Here is a 20,122-nt window from a genome sequence, read left to right as displayed (position 1 = left end):
GAAGTTGTGAAATGGCATTAGTGAGCTGGAAAAGGGGTGGACTATAGGCAGCTCTTTAGAGCAAAGAGAATGATATTTCTTTGGGGACATCACAAAGGTCTTGTTGCTATGATAATGCGTTTGTGTAATTTGAGTCATATTATTACATTTGTATTGTGCACTGCTTCTTTTGTGAGAAGCAGATAGCTAATGCTTAGTTTTTCTCTTTTTTATTTTGTGTTTTTATCATCATAAGGGAGGAAAGCAGCTGCTGCTTAAAAGCCTCAGTATTAAAATTTTTCTTCTATAGTCAGGATAAAAAGCTGGGGAATGAGTTTTTCATATGATTTCTAAAGACATTTGCTAAAGTAATCTTGAAATTATGTAAGTTTTCTATTTTTCTAACTGATCAAGAATTTTAGAAAAAATAAGTGGCCATATAGCACAATGTAATAATTGTAGTTGATTTTTTTGTTGTTGTTGTTAATCCTCACCAGAGGATGTCTTTCCATGGATTTTTAGAGATAGTAAGAGGGAGGGAGAGAGGAAGGGAGAGGAGGAGAGAGGGGGAGAGGGGGGAGAGAGAGAGAGAGAGAGAGAGAGAGGGGGGGGGGAGGGGGGAGAGAGAGAGAGAGAGAGAGAGAGAGAGACAGACAGACATTGATGTGAGAGAGACACATCAATTAGTTACTTCTCACACGGCCCCAACCAGGGCCAGGGACAGAAATGCAACCGAGGTATGTGCCCTTGACCGGAGTTGAACCCGTGACTCTTTTGTTTGAGGGCCGACGCTCTAACTACTGAGCCAAACTGCTGGCTGATGCAATTTTAATTGCAATCTGATAACTATTTTCTATTTATTTTATTTTTGTTACATGTCACTAACCTGGTGACTGATTATGCCATAGGAGGGACCCAGTCAGTGAATAAGGTCAGTAGTTTCTCTTCGAGGACTCGAGCTCACTAAGGCAATAGCAGATAACCCAAGCATGACTCTAGCCTTGATTGATGACTAACTTTTAAAGTAGAATCGGAATTCTGCATTTTCTTTGAGCTATTAATAGTAATACAATCATCATTTTTTGAGCACTTATAGTTTTCTTTGAGTATGTACTGTTATTATCCCTATTTTGCTAATGATGAATTTGAGCTCAAAGAAGTGAAATTGCTTGGCTGAGGTCACACTTCTTACAAATGCAAAGCCAGAATTTGAACCCAATAGTCTGTTTCTAAAACCTGTTTTCTTCATCTGTATGCTATATTGTTATATATTTTGCAAGGTGCTGGGAATACATAAATAAAAGATGTAATTCATGTCCTCCAGGACCTCGCTGTTTAGCTGGTGAACCAAACAATAAAGAGATAATCACAGAACAGTGCTAAAAGTACTGTGACTCTCTTTGACATAGATTTTTGTTTTTCATTTTCACAGCTGTGATTAAGGCTTATTCATTTTTTTTATTTTTTATTCTCACCTGAGGACATTTTTTCGTTTTTTGTTCAGATAGAGTGGGAAGGAGCGAGAGAGAGAGAGAAACATTGACGTGAAAGGGACACATCGAGTGGTTGCCACCTGCACAACCCAGCCAGGGCTGGGAACAAACTGCAACTGAGGTAGATGCACTTACTTAGTGGGAATTGAACCCGGGTCTCTCTGGACCGTAGGCCGACGCTCTAACCGCTGAGCTAAACCAGCCAGGGCAAGGCTCATTCATTTTTATGTTTCATTAGTCCATTCCTTAATTTTACATTTGAAAAATCAAAAGTAGTATTTCTCAAACATCTTTACATGTAAAGTAAACCTTGGATTCATTATTTTACATTTATCTAGCACTTTACAGAGCTTTTTATATATCTCGACACTTGCATTTACCACCATAGACAGATTGATACTACTAAGTGTGAGCATAGAGAGTTTAAATGACCTGCCTGAGGTTGCCCAGGTAACTAGAATGAACTGCTTGACTGATAAATAAATATTTGTTAAATACAACAATTTTTCTATTTATATTTATACACTTCATGTTAAATTAACCCACTAAAGTCTTTCTTAATATGATGCTTCAAGGTTATAATCATACTGCTTTTCAAGGTAAAAGTATATCAAGTATGTATTTCTTCTTGTTAATTTTACTTAATTTTGTGTTGATTTAATGAATTAAAAAGCATTATACTGTAAGAGCATGAGTCTCTATTGAATTTGAATTATTTTCACTCTGGGAGCTACTCAAGGTAGTATTTCTTGTATTATAACATTTTACATTGTTCTAAAATTCTGTCTTAAATTTGTTTTATCTTTTGGTATAACAAAAACTGATACTGTTAATTTTTACTTTTAATATTTATTATTACCAAACAGTACATGTTCATGGTAGAACATTAGAAAATAAAAAGAAAAATACCCAGAGATTACTACATCTACTCATGTATTTCTTCATATATTTTTTGATTTGCACACATACACAAATACAGGGATCCAGTCCAGAACTTTGCATTGTTGCAGCTAGATTTCAGGTCTCCTAAGTCTTTTATCTAATACTCTTCTTAAAAGCAGTCTCTCTTGATAACCTGTTTTTAAACAAGGACCTGTAATTATTTTTGTTTTTGTTTTTAATCTCCTGTCACTGACAGAAAAGGTATAATTAATGTTTTTAGTATTTTAGCATTAATCATTTTAGTTGTTACCAAAACTCAAGGAGAAGGAAATTTCAATCAAAAATTTGCTGGTGGTAAGTTTACAAATGCTGTAAATTAGCCCTGTATCTCATTGTTTTTGACATTTGTTAGTTGTTGTTTGGGTACAAGTAAATTAAAAGCAATCTTTTTAGTAGAGGTCAAAAGAATGTTGTACACTCCAGTGCTTCTGTATAGAATCAAAGGAAGCTGAGCTGAATTGACCAAGTGCTGTTAGAATGAGACATCCTTGAAAATGTTGGTGAGAATAGCCGATGAAATAAATCAATTTAGTGGGAAACAAAAGATTGAATTAAGTATTCTTCTTCTACTGGAGAAAGTGCAGAAAAAGAATTAGATCTTTAAACTGCCTGGGTTTTTGGCACACAAAAAAGGAAGTAATTTGATCTGGTTTTAGTTGTTGCATACTTTATCCCAAGTGCTTGCTGCCTCTTGCCTTTCCCCTTTTACCCTCAAATAGCACAGACATAGCCTTAGATGAGTATTGTTAACAGTCACATCGCTAGATGAAAAAAGGTTTAAGAAGAAACAGGGAGATATATTTTATTATTCATATCATTAAGAATAGAAAAAAAATACAAGTACATCATGGTTGAGAATTTCTTTCCTTTAATAAAAATTTCCTTAAATAGTTCTTTCAACATCTAGTTTTGTAGGCTTTAGTAAAATATTTTATAGCAAAGTCATTCATTTATAATTTGATTTTTGCTTGGGAATGTGAATAACCCCTCTCTCTTCTCATTAATGGCCTGCTTAAGTCACAGTAAATTATGGATTGGAATTATATTCATATTGTGCTTCAGACACAAAATTTAGTGTAGTATTTGCACTAAACATTTTTTTTAAATTTAATGTAGTGTTTCCTCTAAAATATTTTTTTTATTTTTATTTGTTGTTTTGTTATCTTTATTTAATTTTTTTCATCACCATTTATCCCCCCATACCCTCTTCCACTCCCTCCTCCACCCCACAATCACCACACTGTTGTCCCTGTCAATGAGTTCTTTCTCTTTTTTTATTTTCTAACTTAACATTTAGACACTACCTCCCCACCACTCTGTGTGTGTGTGTGTGTGTGTGTGTGTGTGAGAGAGAGAGAGAGAGAGAGAGAGAGAGAATGAGAGAGAATGTTTTCAAGATTACTACCCTTCAAAACTAAGAGTGTGATTGCTTTTAAAGAGGCTAGGGGCAATTCCTTTTCATCCAAAAATCTTTGGAGGAGTCCCCTACCCAACCATAATTTTAAATACAAGATCAGTGACATTTTTTTCCCCACCTTTATGTTTTAAAGATAAACTTGATTTATTTAATTTTAAGAGTTTCCTGAGTGTGAGATTGCCTCTACATTTTAAGTATAAAATGATGCTGTACTGTGTTGTTAGCGTTGAAATTCTATTCATTTATTTTTTTATAATTTTCTTGGAAACATGAAATTTAATAAATAGATTCTGAACTGTGAAAAAAATGTTAGAAAAAGTTTGCTTTTATTTCTAAGTTACATGCTTTGTTTTACCAATAAAGTTGAATTAAAAGGAGTTACCTTTTAATCCGTAAGCTCTCTAGCCTTGCTCATTTTTCCTTGACAATTCTTAAATCATGAATTTTGCAAACCATGATTTGCAGTAACAAAGATTTATGATTTTCAACCGTAGCTGGGCTTTTAGTATAGCTTGGCAGTTCTGTGTTCCATTCCCTTATGTTTTCCTTTTACATGCATTACATACTCTCACCCCTGTCCTTAAATTAGTATCTTTTGTCATTTCTCTGAAGATTATCCTGTCTCCTATTTCAGAGGGAAAGTGAGAGAAAGGGGGAGAGATAAGAGGAGAAGGAGGTGTCAAAGCAGAGAAAGGTTGAGAATTTACCTACATATTTGCCCCTTTTCCCTTTTAACATAGCTAACAGATTGCTCTGTGTGCTGTTGATTTTATCTTCTACAGGAATCTACTTTAGTCAGTATCCATTTTCCTTCCTGTGTCTATAACTTCTCCCACGTTATTGACTACTTCTACTTAGCCATTAAGAACTTGTTCAAATCTCTTTTATCCTAAAGAATATCCTGTTGTCAATTTTCTCTCAAGTCTATTTCCAGCAACAACTCCATCTCATTCGTTACCTTTATTGCCAAACTTTTTGAGTTTACTTACACTGTTTGCCTTTATATCCTCCTATCCAGGCCTCAACTATATTTAAAAAAATTTTAATTGAATCTATTGGGATGACAGTGGGTAATAAAATTATATAATTTTCAGGTGTACAGTTCTATACATCATCTGTGTATTATATTGGGTGTTCACCACCTTAGGTCTCCTTCCATCACCATTTATCCCCCCTCTACTCTCTTCTACCTCCCCCCAACCCCCTTTCCCTATGGTAATCACCATACTATATTGTCTGTGTCTTTGAGGTTTTTTTTTTTTTTTCTTAATCTCTTCACCTTTCTCACTCAACTATATTCTTACATGTACCACCTTGTTAAAATTGTGAAGTATTTGACCTCTTCGCAAAATTAGACACTATTAATTTCTTATTCCTTTAACAGTTAAAAAAAAGTTTTGATCGAGAATTTACATGTAGTTAAAACAAACAGTGTGCTGCAAAGCTAGTAGAAAAGGAGCAAGTCTTCCAGTGCCTGATTTCCACAACCCAGAGGCAACCACTGGCAACGCTTTTTTATCATTCTGTTGTTTATTTCCTTATATCTAAATTAGCTTGTTAAACTGATTTTGTACACATATAGCACTTTTCTTCCAGTTTCCTCCAGTTTTCCATCTCTCCCTACTGTTTGGATTTCTTGAAGTGTGTTCAGTTTTTAGATTTAAAATTCTCTTTTTTTTTGTTCATATACTAATTCTTTCAAACGTGTTTTTGTTGTTGATTTTTTTAGGGGGAGAGAGAGAAACATCTTTTCCTGCCTTGTGCACGCCCCCTACTAGGGATTGAGTCCACAATCCAGGCATGTGCCCTGACTGGGAATTGAACTGGGACCTCTCAGTCCATGGGACAATGCTCAATCCACTGAGCCACTCTAGCCAGGCTAATTCTTAATTTTATTTTGAGTTATTAAAGGTTGGTAATGCATTTCTCTTATGCCCCATTAAAATAGAGTACATATTGAACAGATAAACTTGGGTCCTCTCTTTTCCAACAATACTCTCACGCAACCTTTTTCCTTTAGCCTCACTGGTCATCTTACTCGTCCTTGAATGTGCCAAGCATGGTTCTACCTACTGGCCTTTGTACTTGCCCCTTCTGAATGGGACAGCCCTGTTATGGACTCCTCCAGCTTTGTTCCTCCTTTTAAAGATTGTTTTGGCTATTTGGGTTCCATATAAATTTTAGGATAGATTTTTATATTTCTGCCAAAAATACAAAATAGGAATCACGTTGAATCTTTATATCACTTGGGTAGTATCGACATCTTAGCAATATTAAATCTTCCATTTGGTGAATGTAGGATGTTTTGCCATTTGTTTATGTGTTATTTAATCTTTTCAGCAGTGTTTTGTAGCTTTTAGTGAAGAAATCTTTTGCTTTTTTGGTTAAGTTTATTCCTAAGGTATTTTTTATGCTATTGTAAATAGAATTCTTAATTCCCTTTTAGGTTTATTCATTATTAGTGTTTAGAAAGCAATGTCTTTTATGTTATTTAATATATTACATTACTGAACTACTTAATCTTTTGTCAATTATTTCACTGTCAGGTGATTTGAAGTGAACTCAAATGGAAACTAAAAATCAAAATAAATGATAATTTCTGATTTGAGTCCAAGTACTAAATTTTAATTTAATCTTTGTTAATCAAACTAAGGTTTAAGCTTATCTAAGTGTACCAGTTTGAAACTATAGATCTGGAAAAATATCAGTAAATCAAAATAACCTGAAAAAAATTTAGTTTGAGTTTTTGATATTATTAAAGGTTCTGAAAAGGATATTTCTGGAGTATAATTTAGAGCCTACAGCTCTTATTGTGCCTTATTGATGCTTCTCTAGAAGTTACTGAAATGTTTTTTACATTTTGGAAGTGGGATATACAGTTGAATATACATTATAGATTATTATTATTTTTTTTTATTTACAGGCTACAGAAACACTATTTAGAATGGGTGTAGCAAGAGGAACCATCACAACGTTAAAAAATGGAGAAGTAAGATGATAATTTTAATATAATTATTCTTAAATTCATAGAATGCCATTTTAAAATGTGAATTCTGTGAGGCTGTGTAACAAATTGAGAAATACCTGTTGTATATAATATTAAGAAAATCTGACCTAAAAATCTGTTTTAAATAGTTGAGTCATTTTGGAACCTGATCTTGAAAATGAATTGCTGAACCGTTTAATCTTTGCTTACCAATTGTTTTTATGCTTAAAAGAAAATGATGTTTTGTTTAATAACAACTTCTGCAAATATATATATTTTTAATGAAAATAATCCCACACTTTTCCCTTTAGATCTGATACTTCTTTCTTAGAATAAAATAATTTAAAATGTTGACATTTATTACAGAAAAAGAGAGATAGAAGGAGAAGGGTGGGAAGAAAAAGAGGGGGGATGGGGGAGAAAGAAAAATGGAATTTATTCTGCTCTTTCTTGTAGTTGAGGCTTAATTAAGATACAGATTCTAAGTTTTGACTTTTGTAAGTGTATCTACCTGTTCTTAAAAATAATTCTACCACCTGAAATAAATTTTCATTCAAAATTATTACTAGCCTAATTACCACTCTGCTTTATGAAATTTATTGGATGATATATCTGCTTGTTAAAAATGTACAATCATTTGGAAATCATATACTCTTAAATGGCACATCACCTTGGTATTAATTTGTAACATTATTTTTTGTGTGTGAAAAAGACTTGTGACCCCTTTGTATTCTCACAAACTGCAGTATGTAGTGCCATTTTTAGAAAAGAAAACATTTCTATTAATACAGTCAGACATAGTTATCTACCTAGACTGTGTCAAAGACTATCAGATTTTAGTAATTACTATGTATCTTCTCATGGTGGGAATGCATTTTTGGACTTTATCTTTCACAATAAGAGGGCTGGGAAAATGTGTGCAAGGCAGTTTTATAAGAAATCTTCCTGGCACACCAACACACATTGGATATGTATGTTTTACTTAACAGCAGGGAAGTAGTTAAAGCAGCTGGCTTTGATTCATTTCTCCCCCAGACTTCCACAGGTGACTAACATGGTTTATAGGTATTAATGTTGGACAGAATTTTTAAGCACTCTATGATCTTCAGTTTCTAAACTGAGGTTGAAACTGTAAGATGCACATTTTTTTCCCCTTCCATTTTAAGATCCCTAAAAATGGGACATGTCTTCTAATCGGTGGCACCTCAGGGTCACCATATTCTATTTTTCACATTTTAACACCTCTTAAATTGTGAGATTTCTTGTAAGTCTGTGATATTTTAGAGTTGATATATATGGTAATATTTTGTAGTTTAAAAAAATACAGAGTGACATATAGTAAATATTCAGTAAGTGGTAGCTGGCATAAAATTAGTTTTAATTACTTGACTTTTGGAAGTAGAGAATTAAAACAAAACAAATATATTATTGACAATGTATATACAAGTGGCATACACATGTTAGAAATGATAGCTAAGTGCTGTATAATATGGTTCCTGCCATTAGAGGAGCTCGTGCCCTGCTGGAAGAAACAATTTATCAATACTTGAAAAAAAATCTGGAGAAAGTAGAAATGCTTAGTTTAGGAGTAGTCTGGAAATAACTATAGTCCAGATTTCACTTGGAATGTGCTAAATTTTGGTATTAAGGCAATAATAGAGATTCTATTTGAGAGCATGAGATACACTAAAAGGTTAACAAAACAATATAATGGATTATTTAAAATAGAAGCTGTAATCACCATAGTTACAATGGAAAATTTTTGATATGCTAAGGGAGGAGAGTGGCCAAGAATTTGTCTTAGGGCATTTAAAAAATTGTCCTAGCCCATTACTGCAAAATTATTTGTTAAGCAGGAATTATTAAGTAACCCTATGATGATTATATCAGGTAGGAGGAATACAGACTGGTGTATCCACGTTACAAAAATATCAGTCTTTAAGTAAATTTGTTCTCTAGATGTGTGATGACACTGAACTTTGCCTAGTCTACCCTTCCCTGTATTCTATCATTAAGCCTACATTTTGTCGACCTAATTGGACATTTCTGCTTGGAATGTTTTTAAGAAAGGTTGAAACCAGAAAACATGGTTCTTCTCTCTGAAAGTAAGCAGGTGTTTTTGAAAGAGTCTGAAACTTACTTTATAAATTATAACGAATCGTTGGAGAGTTTAGCAAAGAAGTGATATATTATGTTTCAAAACCTTCATCACAGCTCTGCAAGGGAATAATTATTATGCCCATTTTATAGATTAAACTGAAGCTCAGAAAAGTTAAGCATTTTACCTGTGATCAAACAGCCAGGAAATGGGATACCTGGAGTTTGAACCCCAGTGGGATTCCAAAGCCTATTCATTCCACTATACAATGCCATCTCCCTCAATGTAATTCACTTATTTGACTAGAGTTTTCTAATCATTCATTTGTCCCATAGTTTGGCAATTAAAAATAGCATAGTAGCTAAGACTCTGAGATTATGTTGATGCCAGATTTTTAATGCATTCTAATTATCACTGTTATCTTTTTATATATGTAATGCATGACTTAAAATAGAACAAAAACACTGACTCTTCACAATTCTGTTTTGTGACTAAATGCCTAACCATGTTGATGTGCTCGTTGTACAATCTTGGATATGGTCTAGCTGAATTTTTGTATCTCAATTAAGTTAAATAATCTGAAAAGCAGATAATTTTCTGGGTCGAAATTTTTAAAAGGTGTTTATTTTGGTGGGGGGCTAACTTATAAAATTATCCTTGTCAATAAATAGTTATTGAATGTACTTGTCTCAAAAATTATACTTTTATAATTTCAGGAAAGGTATGATTCTGTTTTCAGCTTTTCAGGTGTTTAAATATAGGGTGAAGCAAGTACTTTGTCAAAAGACAAAGTTACTTTCTTAAATTTATGTATTTTAAAAATTATTTACTGTTTTTTTTTTTTTTTAACATAACTTGAGACCTGAGTAAGCCAGAAATTGGTGGTTTTTTAAAATTAGATTATTCTTTTTTTAAAAATAGTTTAATGTATTTTAATAGCAAACTTATAGAAATAGCACAGAAGACAGACAACACTGAAAACATATACTTGCATGTAGGACAACTCAGAAAGTATAGCTAATGGATGAAACCTACTGTATGATAAAAATGTTAGAAACACCATTTAGTTGCCATCAATAAGAAATTTGCTTGTTTTAAAAAAATCCAAATGCTGGCATTGTCCAGAAAAATTTAACAGGTTTGTTTATTTATTTTTTGTTTATTTACTTATTTTTGTTACAGATGTTTCTTCTTTTTACCCCATTGACACCCTCCTCCCAATCCTGCGCCCCACTCCAGCATTATTGTCTATGCGATTGTTTACACATACATGCATATAAGTTCTGTGGTTTGTCTCTTTCCTCCTCCTATCCACCTCTTCTGAGGTTTATTTCTAATTGTCCTAAAGTTGAACTGCTTAAACTTGGTCACTGAAACATTTTGACTTGCATTTAATGCTTTAGGTTCCCACATTTATATTTAAAAAATTCACACACATATGAAAGTGGAAAAACTGCCAGTACGTAATTTCTGTCCCATTTTCCACTGGCAGTCTTAGACTTAGATACCTTTTGACCCCATGGGAAAAATATATCTAACATTCAGAACTACCAATAGCAGGAAGTAGAGAGAAAAAAGTTTTTTTTAAGGAATGAAACATTTCCCCTCATAGTGTATTCTTAAGCATGTTCTCCACATATGCGGCATGCTAGCTGATTGGCTTAATTGTTACTTGTTTGGCATGGGTAGTACACAGGTTGGTGTCTTCAAAAAGGCCAACCACATAGGCTTCACTTGCCTCTTGCAAAGCACCAATAGCTGCACTCTGGAAGCGAATATCTGTTTTAAGTCCTGAGCAATTTCTTGCACTAGACAGTTGGAAGGGAAGTTTGATAACCAGAAGTTCAGTGGACTTATGATGATGTTTAATTTTATAAAGTACCACAGTACCAGGCCTGTAACAATGAGGTTTCTTCACCTCTCCAGTAGAGTGCGAACTCTTGCTCTTAGCTCTGGTAGCTTGGCACTACTACTGGTTGAGATGGCTTTGTAGGAGCCATATCACAGAGACCTCTTCACTCACCCCACCTTCTCCAGGTGGCAAGCTAGAGGCGGCGCTGACTGACATCAGAGTGGTGGTCTAGATTATTCTTAATTCAGAGTTTTGAAAGAGAACAAAGTTTAGCAATTCTTGACCATAGGAAGGTAGGATTTCAAACTCTAGATGTTAATTAAATTTTTTTGCATTCTGTTTATCAATTGACGCTATCTACCCAGTTCTAACAGTAATAGCAAGGAATCAATGAGTGTAATAAGCTAAATGACTTTCTATAGTCAGTAAGTTGATTATTGTAGCTCTATTATTTATTCATTTTATTTATTTATTTATTTTATCCTCACCCGAGGACATTTTTCCATTTTTTGTACAGATAGAGTGGGAGGGAGAGAGAGGAAGAGAGAGAGAGAGAAACATCGATGTGAAAGGGACACATCGAGTGGCTGCCACCCGCACAACCAACCAGGGCCGGGGACAAACTGCAACCGAGGTACATGCCCTTAGCGGGAACCGAACCCGGCTCTCTCCGGACCGCAGGCCGATGCTCTAACCGCTGAGCCAAACTGGTCAGGGCTTTTTTTTTTTTTAATTTTATGAATCTCTAAAGTATCAGGCACATCTATTTTCATTTTTTCAAAAAGTTTAACTTTTCATACGTGTGTTTCTAGCATTACATTTGAAATTTAGGAAAAAATCTTGAGTGGAAGGAGAAATAATCCTTGCCTGTTCATTCTGCAAGTATTTATTGAGTACCTTCTATGTTTCTGGCATTGTTTTAGGTGCCTGTGATCCATCAATAAATAACACAGACCAATATCCTTACCTTTGGGGAGCTTATATTCTAGCCTATTAATAATTTAAGTTCTAATTATGGAAGAAAATACATACATACATACAAAGCAACCAGAAAGTAATTACAATTACAAACCTTCAAAAAAAAGGTATGAGCAAGTATATGGTTTAAAAGTACAAGTTATATAAATAATGAAGAGAGAAACAAGTAATTAGAGTAGGGTTAAGTTAGTGCAGAAGATTTCTTAGGAGGCACATCTTAAACTGGGCCTTGAAGAAATGTGTGAGCATAATTGAAGGAGAGCGGTCAGAAGGAACTGCCAATTAGGAGAAATAATATAAAAAGGAGCATAGTTGAGAGTTAAGGAATCATATCTTGATGTAGAATTGAAAAGGAAAGGGGAGCAGGATATGGTGTTGAATGGAAGGAACATTTGTTGAGTGCCTTTCCCAGGCACTTTTTATTTAGTTTATTTTTTACATCACAACAACTTTCCAATTTAGATACTTTTATCACCATTCCTTGCAAAGGTGATACTTGAAGTTCAAGAAAGAGTAATGTTTTGTTTTTGTTTTAATATCACATTTCCCAGATAATTTGCCATATCTATGCTTATGATATTGATTAAACTTGTGGTAGAATCAAGAATTAACTTTATCTTCCTCCCAAGTGGAGCAGTCAGCCTTGTGTGCTGGAAGGGCACTGACTGGTCTGCATGCCAGATGACCTGGACTCTCTTTCTGGCTTTACTAGCTATGTGATCTTGGATAGTTCCTTAACTTCTCATAACTTCAAATTCATATTGTAGAAAATCAGTTGACTAGATGATCTTTAAGGTCCTCTAGAGCTTCAACATTTTATACCTGTAGGCAGCTTTGTATACTCTTTCTTTTTTATGGTTCTCAACCTTGACTATGCATGAGAATTGCACATGGAGTTCTGTAAAACTATAGGTGCATGGGCTCCATCCCCAAAGACTTCATCCATTAGGTTTAGTTTAGGGCTTCAGTGTCTATATTTAGTAAAACATCACTGATTTTAGTGCTTAGCTACTCTTGTAAAGTACTGTTTTAGAGAAGTATCTTTCAATTTTATCTCTCTCTCTTCTTTTTTAACTCAAGGAATGTATAGTTTGAAGAAGACAAAACACATAAAGAAATAGCAAAAAATTTTGAAGTGTATTTAAAGATTTTATATATAAAGTAGAACCCAGTGGCATGGATTGTTGTTGTTTGGGAAAGGTGGATATGGGATGTGATCCACTATCTACTTTTTTGTTGTTGTTGTTGTTGTTGTTTTTAATCCTCACCCGAGGACATTTTTTTGGATATTTTGTTCAGATAGAGTGGGAGGGAGGGAGAGAGAGGGCCTTTTTTGTTGTTTTATGTTACTGTATTGTATTAGGTATTCTGCATGTTTTATTAGATTGGAAACCTTTTTTTGCCTTCCTGGAACATACTTTAAATAATATAGAATATTTAGTTTTAATGTGATTGCCGAAATGAGGGTAGGATTTCTTTGTTATGGATTTCTGTTTCTTCAGGTTTAGCATCTACCTAACATATAAAAAGATTTCAGTATGTATTTATCAGATGAACAAGTAACAGATTTATTTAAAAAGAACTTATGTGGCAAATATTACCTTGATTTAATCAACTCTCAGTTTAAGATAAATATAACCCTATATATCTTTATAGATTTATATGTATACATATAAATACTAGGGCTATATTATTTCAAAATCATAAAGCTTATAAAATGTTATTTTTTTGACATCAGCTTTTTTTCATGAATTAAGGAATATTTGGAAGCTGATTTTTATGTATTTGATATTCACTGTTATCCACAAAGTTAATTTTTTCCCATCAGCAATTAATTTTTATTTATTTTAAAATTTATTTTATTGTTTTTTTTTTTTTTTTTTAATCCTCATCCGAGGACATTTTTCCATTTTTTGTACAGACAGAGTGGGAGGGAGAGAGAGGAAGAGAGAGAGAGGGAAACATCGATGTGAAAGGGACACATCGAGTGGTTGCCACCCGCACAACCAACCAGGGCCGGGGACAAACTGCAACCAAGGTACATGCCCCTAGCGGGAACCGAACCCGGGTCTCTCCGGACCGCAGGCGGACGCTCTAACCGCTGAGCCAAACCGGCCAGGGCAAAATTTATTTTATTGTTGAGAATATTACAGATGTCCCCACTTTCCCCCCTTTACCCCCCACACTCCCATCTTCCACCCCAATCCTTCACCTGTCTATTGTCTGTGTCCATGAGTTATACATATAAGTTATTTGATTAATCTCTTCCCGTACTCCCTCCCACTTTCTTTCTGAGATCTGTCAGTCTGTTCCTTGCTTCCATGTCTATGGTCCTGTTTTGTTTGTCAGTTTGTTTTGTTCATTAGATTCCACATGTAAGTGAGATCATGTGTGTATTTGTCTTTCTAACTGGCTTATTTTACTTAGCATAATGATCTCTAAGTCTGTCTATGCTGTCTCAGACAGTAAGAGATCCTTCTTTTTTACAGCTGCATAGTATTCTATTGTGTAAGTGTGCACAGCTTTTTATCCATTCATCTGCTGATATGCACTGGGGCTGTTTCCAGATCTTAGTTATTGTAAATAATGCTACTGTGAATGTAAGGGTGCACATATTCTTTCTGATTAGTGTTTAAGGATTCTTAGTATATATTCCTAGAAGTGGGGTTACTGGATCAAATGGCAGTTTTATGTTTAATTTTTTGAGGAAACTTCATATTGTTTTCCATAGTGGCTGCACCTACCACAGTGTACTAGGGTTCCCTTTACTCCATATCCTTACCAGCACTTGTTTGTTGATTTGTAGATGGTAGCCATTCTTGCAGGTGTGGGGTGATACCTCATTGTGGTTTTAACTTGCATCTCTCTGATGATTAGTGACGTTGAGCATTTTTTCATATGTCTACTACCTATCTGTATGTTCTCTTTGGATAGTGTCTATTCAGGTCCTTTGCCCATTTTTTAATTAGATTGTTTGTCTTCCTCTTGTTGAGTCCTATGAGTTCTTTATATATTTTGGAAATTAACTCCTTATCAGATGTATCATTGGTGAATATGTTCTCCAATACTGAGGGTTCCCTTTGCCTTTTGTTGATGGTTTCTTTTGCTGTGCAGAAGCTTTTTAGTTTGATGTAGTCCCATTTGTTTATTTTTTTCTTTGTTTCTCTTACCCTAGGATATGTATCAGTAAAAAATCTGCTATGTAAGATGTCTGAGATTTTGCTTTGTTTACTTCTAGGATTTTTATGGTTTCATGACTTACATTTAAATCTTTAATCCATTTTGAGTTTATTCTTGTGTATGGTGTAAATTGGTATCTGTCAGATTTTTCCAATACCATTTATTGAAGACACTTTGTTTACTCAGTTGTATTCTCTTGCCTCCTTTATCAAATATTAATTGACCATAATGGCGTGGGTCAATTTCTGGGGTCTCTGTTTTTGTGCCAGTACCAGACTATTTTGATTACAGTGGCTTTGTAGTATAGTTTGATATCCAGCATTGTGATTTCTCCAACTTTGTTCTTCTTTCTCTTCTGCTGCAGCTATTCAGGCCTTTTTTGGTTCCATATAAATTTTTGGAATATTTTTTCTAGTTCTATGAAATACGTTATTGGTATTTTAATAGGAATTGCATTAAATCTGTAGATTGCTATGTGTAATATGGATGTTTTAATGATGTTAATTCTTCTAATCCATGAAAATGGTATATTCTTCCACTTGTTTGTATTTCATTTTTCAATGTCCTGTAGTTTTCCAAGTACAGGTCTTTTACCTCCTTGGTTAAGTTTATGCCTAGGTATCTTATTTTTTTGTTGTTGTTGCAATAGTAAATGGGATTGTTTTTTAGTTTCTTTTTCTGAGAGTTTATTATTGGTGTATAAAAATGCTGTCAATTTTTGGATGTTAATTTTGTATCCTGCTTCATTGCTAAATTCATTTATTAAATCTAGTAGTTTTTTTGTGGGACGTTTATGGTTTTCTTTTTACAATAGTATCATGTCATTTACGAATAATGACAGTTTTACTTCCTCCTTTCCAATTTGGTGCCTTTTATTTTTTCTTCTTGTCTGATTACTGTGGCTAGGACTTCCAGTACTATGTTGAATAAGAGTGGTGAAAATGGGCATCTCTGTCTTGTTCCTGTTTTTAAGGGAAATTCTTTTAGTTTTTGCTCATTAAGTATGATGTTGACTGTAGGTTTGTCATACATGGCCTTTATTATGTTGTGGTATGATTCCTTTATTTCCAGTTTGCTGAGAATTTTTATCAAAAATAGGTGCTAGATTTTGTTTAATGCTTTTTCTGCATCTATTGATATGATCATATGATTATTATTCTTCATTTTGTTTATGTGATATATCACATTTATTGATTTGCAAATATTATACTAGCCTTGCATCCCTGGAATAAATCCCACTTGGTCATGGTGTATTATCTTTTTAATGTATTGCTTGATCTGATTTTGTTTTTCTAGGAGTTTGTCCATTTCACCCAGGTTTTTCAGTTTGTTGGCATATAGTTGTTCATGGTCTTTTCTTACAATTCTTTGTGTGTCTGTGTTGTCAGTTGTTATGTCACCTCTTTCATTTCTGATTTTATTTGTTTGGGTCCTCTCTGTTTCTTGATGAATCTGGCTAAAGATTCATCATGTAAAATTATATAGGTTTCAGGTATACAATTCATAATACATCATATGTATATTGAATTGTGTGTTTGCCATCCAAAGTCAAGTCTTTTCCTGTCATCATTTATCCTGCCTATATCCTCTCTGTCTTCCCCCTCCTCCCTTTTCCTTTTGTAATCTCTATACTGTTTGTGTCTATCATGAAATTGATTGATTATTCAGATATTAAAATACATTTCCAACATTGTTGAAATTATATTAATATTATATTCAATTTAATATAATAAAGTAATAAAGTAATTTTAATAAAGTAATTTTTTAAATAAAGTAATTTTTTAATGTGAATTCTTTATATAAAGACACCTAGAAAAAACTGTCATACATTTATGTTTTTAAACAGCATCTTTTTTTTTAGTTATTATTATATTTATTTTTTGCTCTTTCTCTGTTAATATCACCTCAAGAAATATATGTCTTTAATAGGTTAAATGTTAGTATTTCAAATACTGAAGTCTCTGAGGCCTGGTGATGAATAGAATGCCAGTAACTAGTGGCTTGTCAAATATAATCAAATGAGCAGATATTTACTGAGAGCATCTTAAAGGCAGATGTGGCACATGCCCGTGGAATCAGATCTAGTGTCCTTTCCCTTTTTTTTCTTCCCTAAATATTAATTGAGTGCCAGGCATTATGGTAGATGCTGTTTTTCAACTGTAAATAAAAGTAAAATGGTTTCCACTCTTAGGAAGCTTTATAGTCAAGTGGCTGAAGCCACAACCTGCCACGTGAACCTTGCCACTCGGTGTCGTCTTCTTCAAATGGGAAAAAGCATCCACTTCATCCATTACTTTGTGAGAAATAAATTAGATACTATGTATAAAGCAGCTAGCACAGTGTCTGGCACAAAGAAAGTCATTTAGAGTGTATCCTGTACTAAATGATAACTACTTTTTATTTAATTAAATGTGATCAATTGTTTTTATCTTAGAGTATATTGAGAGCTCGGGATTGTCCTTATTTATAGCAGTGTACAAACTGAGACTTGGTAGTGAAAGATAGACTTTAGATATTATGGGGGTCAATAGCTATGTTTTTTTTTTCTTTATTGATCTTAGAGAGAGAAGAAAGGAGAGGGAGAGAGAGATAGAAACATAGATGAGAGAGAACATCGACTGGCTACCTCCTGCATGCCCCCCACTGGGGATCTGGCCCACAACCTGGGCCATGTGCCCTGACCGGGAATTGAACTGAAGATCTATCTCTTGGTGCATGGGTCGACGCTCAACCACTGAGCCACACCGGCTGGGCTCAATAGCTATGTTAATAGCAATGTTACTGGTACTTTTGAGTTATCATTTTCTTCCTGTGGGACTGAAGATACTTAGCTCAGCATATACTGCCAGTGTCCTCTGCTGACGAGTGCCAGTAGCTCAGTAACATGGAGAGTACATGTTTAGTTACAGACTTGAGGTATACTACTCAGCCAAATTCTACTGATCATGATTTTGTTTCTACATATTGAATAAACATAGCAGGGAGAAGTACAGTGTTACAGGAAAATTGACATGTACAAACAAACACAAGAATCCTATTTAAAAAACAAGGTAAAGTCATTACATAATGAACACTTATTTTTTCTGATAATTGCATGATTTAGTTGGGCAAAGGTCCCACTGAGAATGGTAAGACTCTGGATTATTTCCTAATAACTCAAGTTTATTGTTTTTTGTTTTTTTAAAATTTTCCTCTGGGTGTGATTTTCAAATTGTATATTTATTGATAAGCTATACAAATAAAAAAAAAATCTATCCTAATTTAGCCCAGAAAAGTTATTATGTTTTTTCCTTGAAGCAGAAGGTAGAATATAGCATACATATATATATATATATATATATATATATATATATATATATATGAATGAAATGGATAATTTCCAAAGAAGGAGAAAAGAAATAAGCATGAAAAACTCTCTAAACCAGTGGTTCTCAACCGTCCTAATGCCGTGACCCTTTAATACAGTTCCTCATGTCGTATGTGGGCGTATCTGCATGTGGGCGGACCTGCCTGGAAATGGATAGAGGAGTGGTAGCATGGTTCCCAAGACCATCGGAAATAAGTGTTTTCCGATGGTCTTAGGCAACCCCTGTGAATGGGTTGTGCGACCCACAGGTTGAGAACTGCTGCTCTAAACAAAAATATTAAGGCCCAGGAACTTTTTATAGCAAGCAAGGTATATACAAGGAAGTTGCAAACCTATTTCTGATGAAGTGGGAAGTTATCTCTTCCCACTGGAGCAGTTGATAATTATTTCAGGATGATGAAACATTAAAAGAGGCTTCAAAGAAGTTGTGAAATTGTTACCTTGCTCATTTGAAAAAAGTTGTTTTTCTCTTCTCTTCTCTTCTCTTCTCTTCTCTTCTCTTCTCTTCTCTTCTCTTCTCTCTTCTCTTCTCTTCTCTTCTCTTCTCTTCTCTTCTCTCTTCTCTTCTCTTCTCTCTCTTCTCTTCTCTTCTCTTCTCTTCTCTTCTCTCTCTTCTCTTCTCTGTCTCTATCTTCTCTTCTCTTCTCTTCTCTTCTCTTCTCTTCTCTTCTCTTCTCTTCTCTTCTCTTCTCTTCTCTTCTCTCTCTTCTCTTCATGTTAATCCTCACCTGAGGATGGATGGATATATATATATATATATATATATTTTTTTTTTTTCATTCATCTCCAGATAGAGTGAGAGGGAGAGAGAGGGGAAGAGAGAGAGAGAGAGAGAGAAACATCCATCTGAGAGAGACACATCGACTGGCTGCCACCCACATGACCCAACCAGGGCCAGGGACAAACTGCAACCAAGGTACGTGCCCTTAGCGGGAACTGAACCCAGGTGTGTCTGGACCACAGGCCAATGCTCTAACCACTAAGCAAAACCAGCCAGGGCCTGAGGATATTTTTGAGAGAGTGGAAGGGATGGAAAAGGAGGGAGAAAGAGAGAAACATCAATGTGAGAGAGATGCATTGACTGGTTTCTTCCCACATGACCCCAGCTGGGCCTGGGGATCAAACCTGCAACTCCAGGTATGTGCCCTTGACTTGGAATAGAACCTGAGACCCTTCAGTCCATAGGCCATTGTTTAAATGCTGAGTCATACTGGCCAGGGCAAAAGTTGTTTTTCTTAATAGCCATCAATCTGTATGGTATAGGTATTAACTGTCAGAGACAGAAGACTGGTCTAAGTAACATCATATACATTCTTCAGTTCTCCAGTTCTGTGAATCAATATCACATGTTACATTTTGGCAGGTGCTTAGAAAATTTAGAGTCCATGCCATAATTGCATTACAAAACACCAAGCTTTAGAACTTGTCTTTTATTTTTGCTGAAATAGTTTATCTGTGTCACTAAATCTGCTTTAAATGGTTTATCATGTTATATGCTGTGGTATTTCATACTTCTGATGAACAAATTGAGTTTATTTGGAAAATTCTAGTGCAAAGAAAGCCAAGGGCCAGAGTGAGGTTTTAAAATGATCAGATCATAGTGTTTAGGCTTGGTGGTCTTGTCTATACCAACTCTGTGCCTTTCTATATGAGATAATTATATTTTGAGATACCTTTATTTTCTTCACAATAGTAACTCTTTTGATTTAAATACAAAAATAAATGTGTCACAATTTTATCCTTAAATAAAATAAACAATATCTGGCTAACTGTGAAACACTTAGGTTTTGTTTTTCAAAAATTGGAAGGGTTCTTAAGATAACATCAATT

General features: G+C 34.4%; 1 protein-coding gene and 1 non-coding gene across 4 annotated transcripts in view; one reads left to right on the top strand and one right to left on the bottom strand.

The window, feature by feature from the left end:
* The window catches only part of TMEM135 (transmembrane protein 135), a 244,568-nt gene that overhangs the window by 87,983 nt on the left and 136,463 nt on the right, over positions 1 to 20,122 (top strand). For all 3 annotated transcript variants that reach the window (XM_036258643.1, XM_036258644.1, XM_036258645.1), the window contains one exon: positions 6,755 to 6,820. In XM_036258643.1, coding sequence (XP_036114536.1) covers positions 6,755 to 6,820 — 66 coding nt within the window. The remainder of the gene's footprint in view (positions 1 to 6,754; positions 6,821 to 20,122) is intronic.
* On the bottom strand, positions 853 to 985 carry LOC118629157. The gene has a single exon (XR_004959399.1). It is a non-coding gene; the product is annotated as a small nucleolar RNA SNORA3/SNORA45 family (small nucleolar RNA).

Source organism: Molossus molossus, unplaced genomic scaffold, assembly GCF_014108415.1.
Source record: "Molossus molossus isolate mMolMol1 unplaced genomic scaffold, mMolMol1.p scaffold_m16_p_13, whole genome shotgun sequence".
Taxonomy (NCBI): domain Eukaryota; kingdom Metazoa; phylum Chordata; class Mammalia; order Chiroptera; family Molossidae; genus Molossus; species Molossus molossus.
This window is presented reverse-complemented; position numbering and strand designations above follow the sequence as displayed.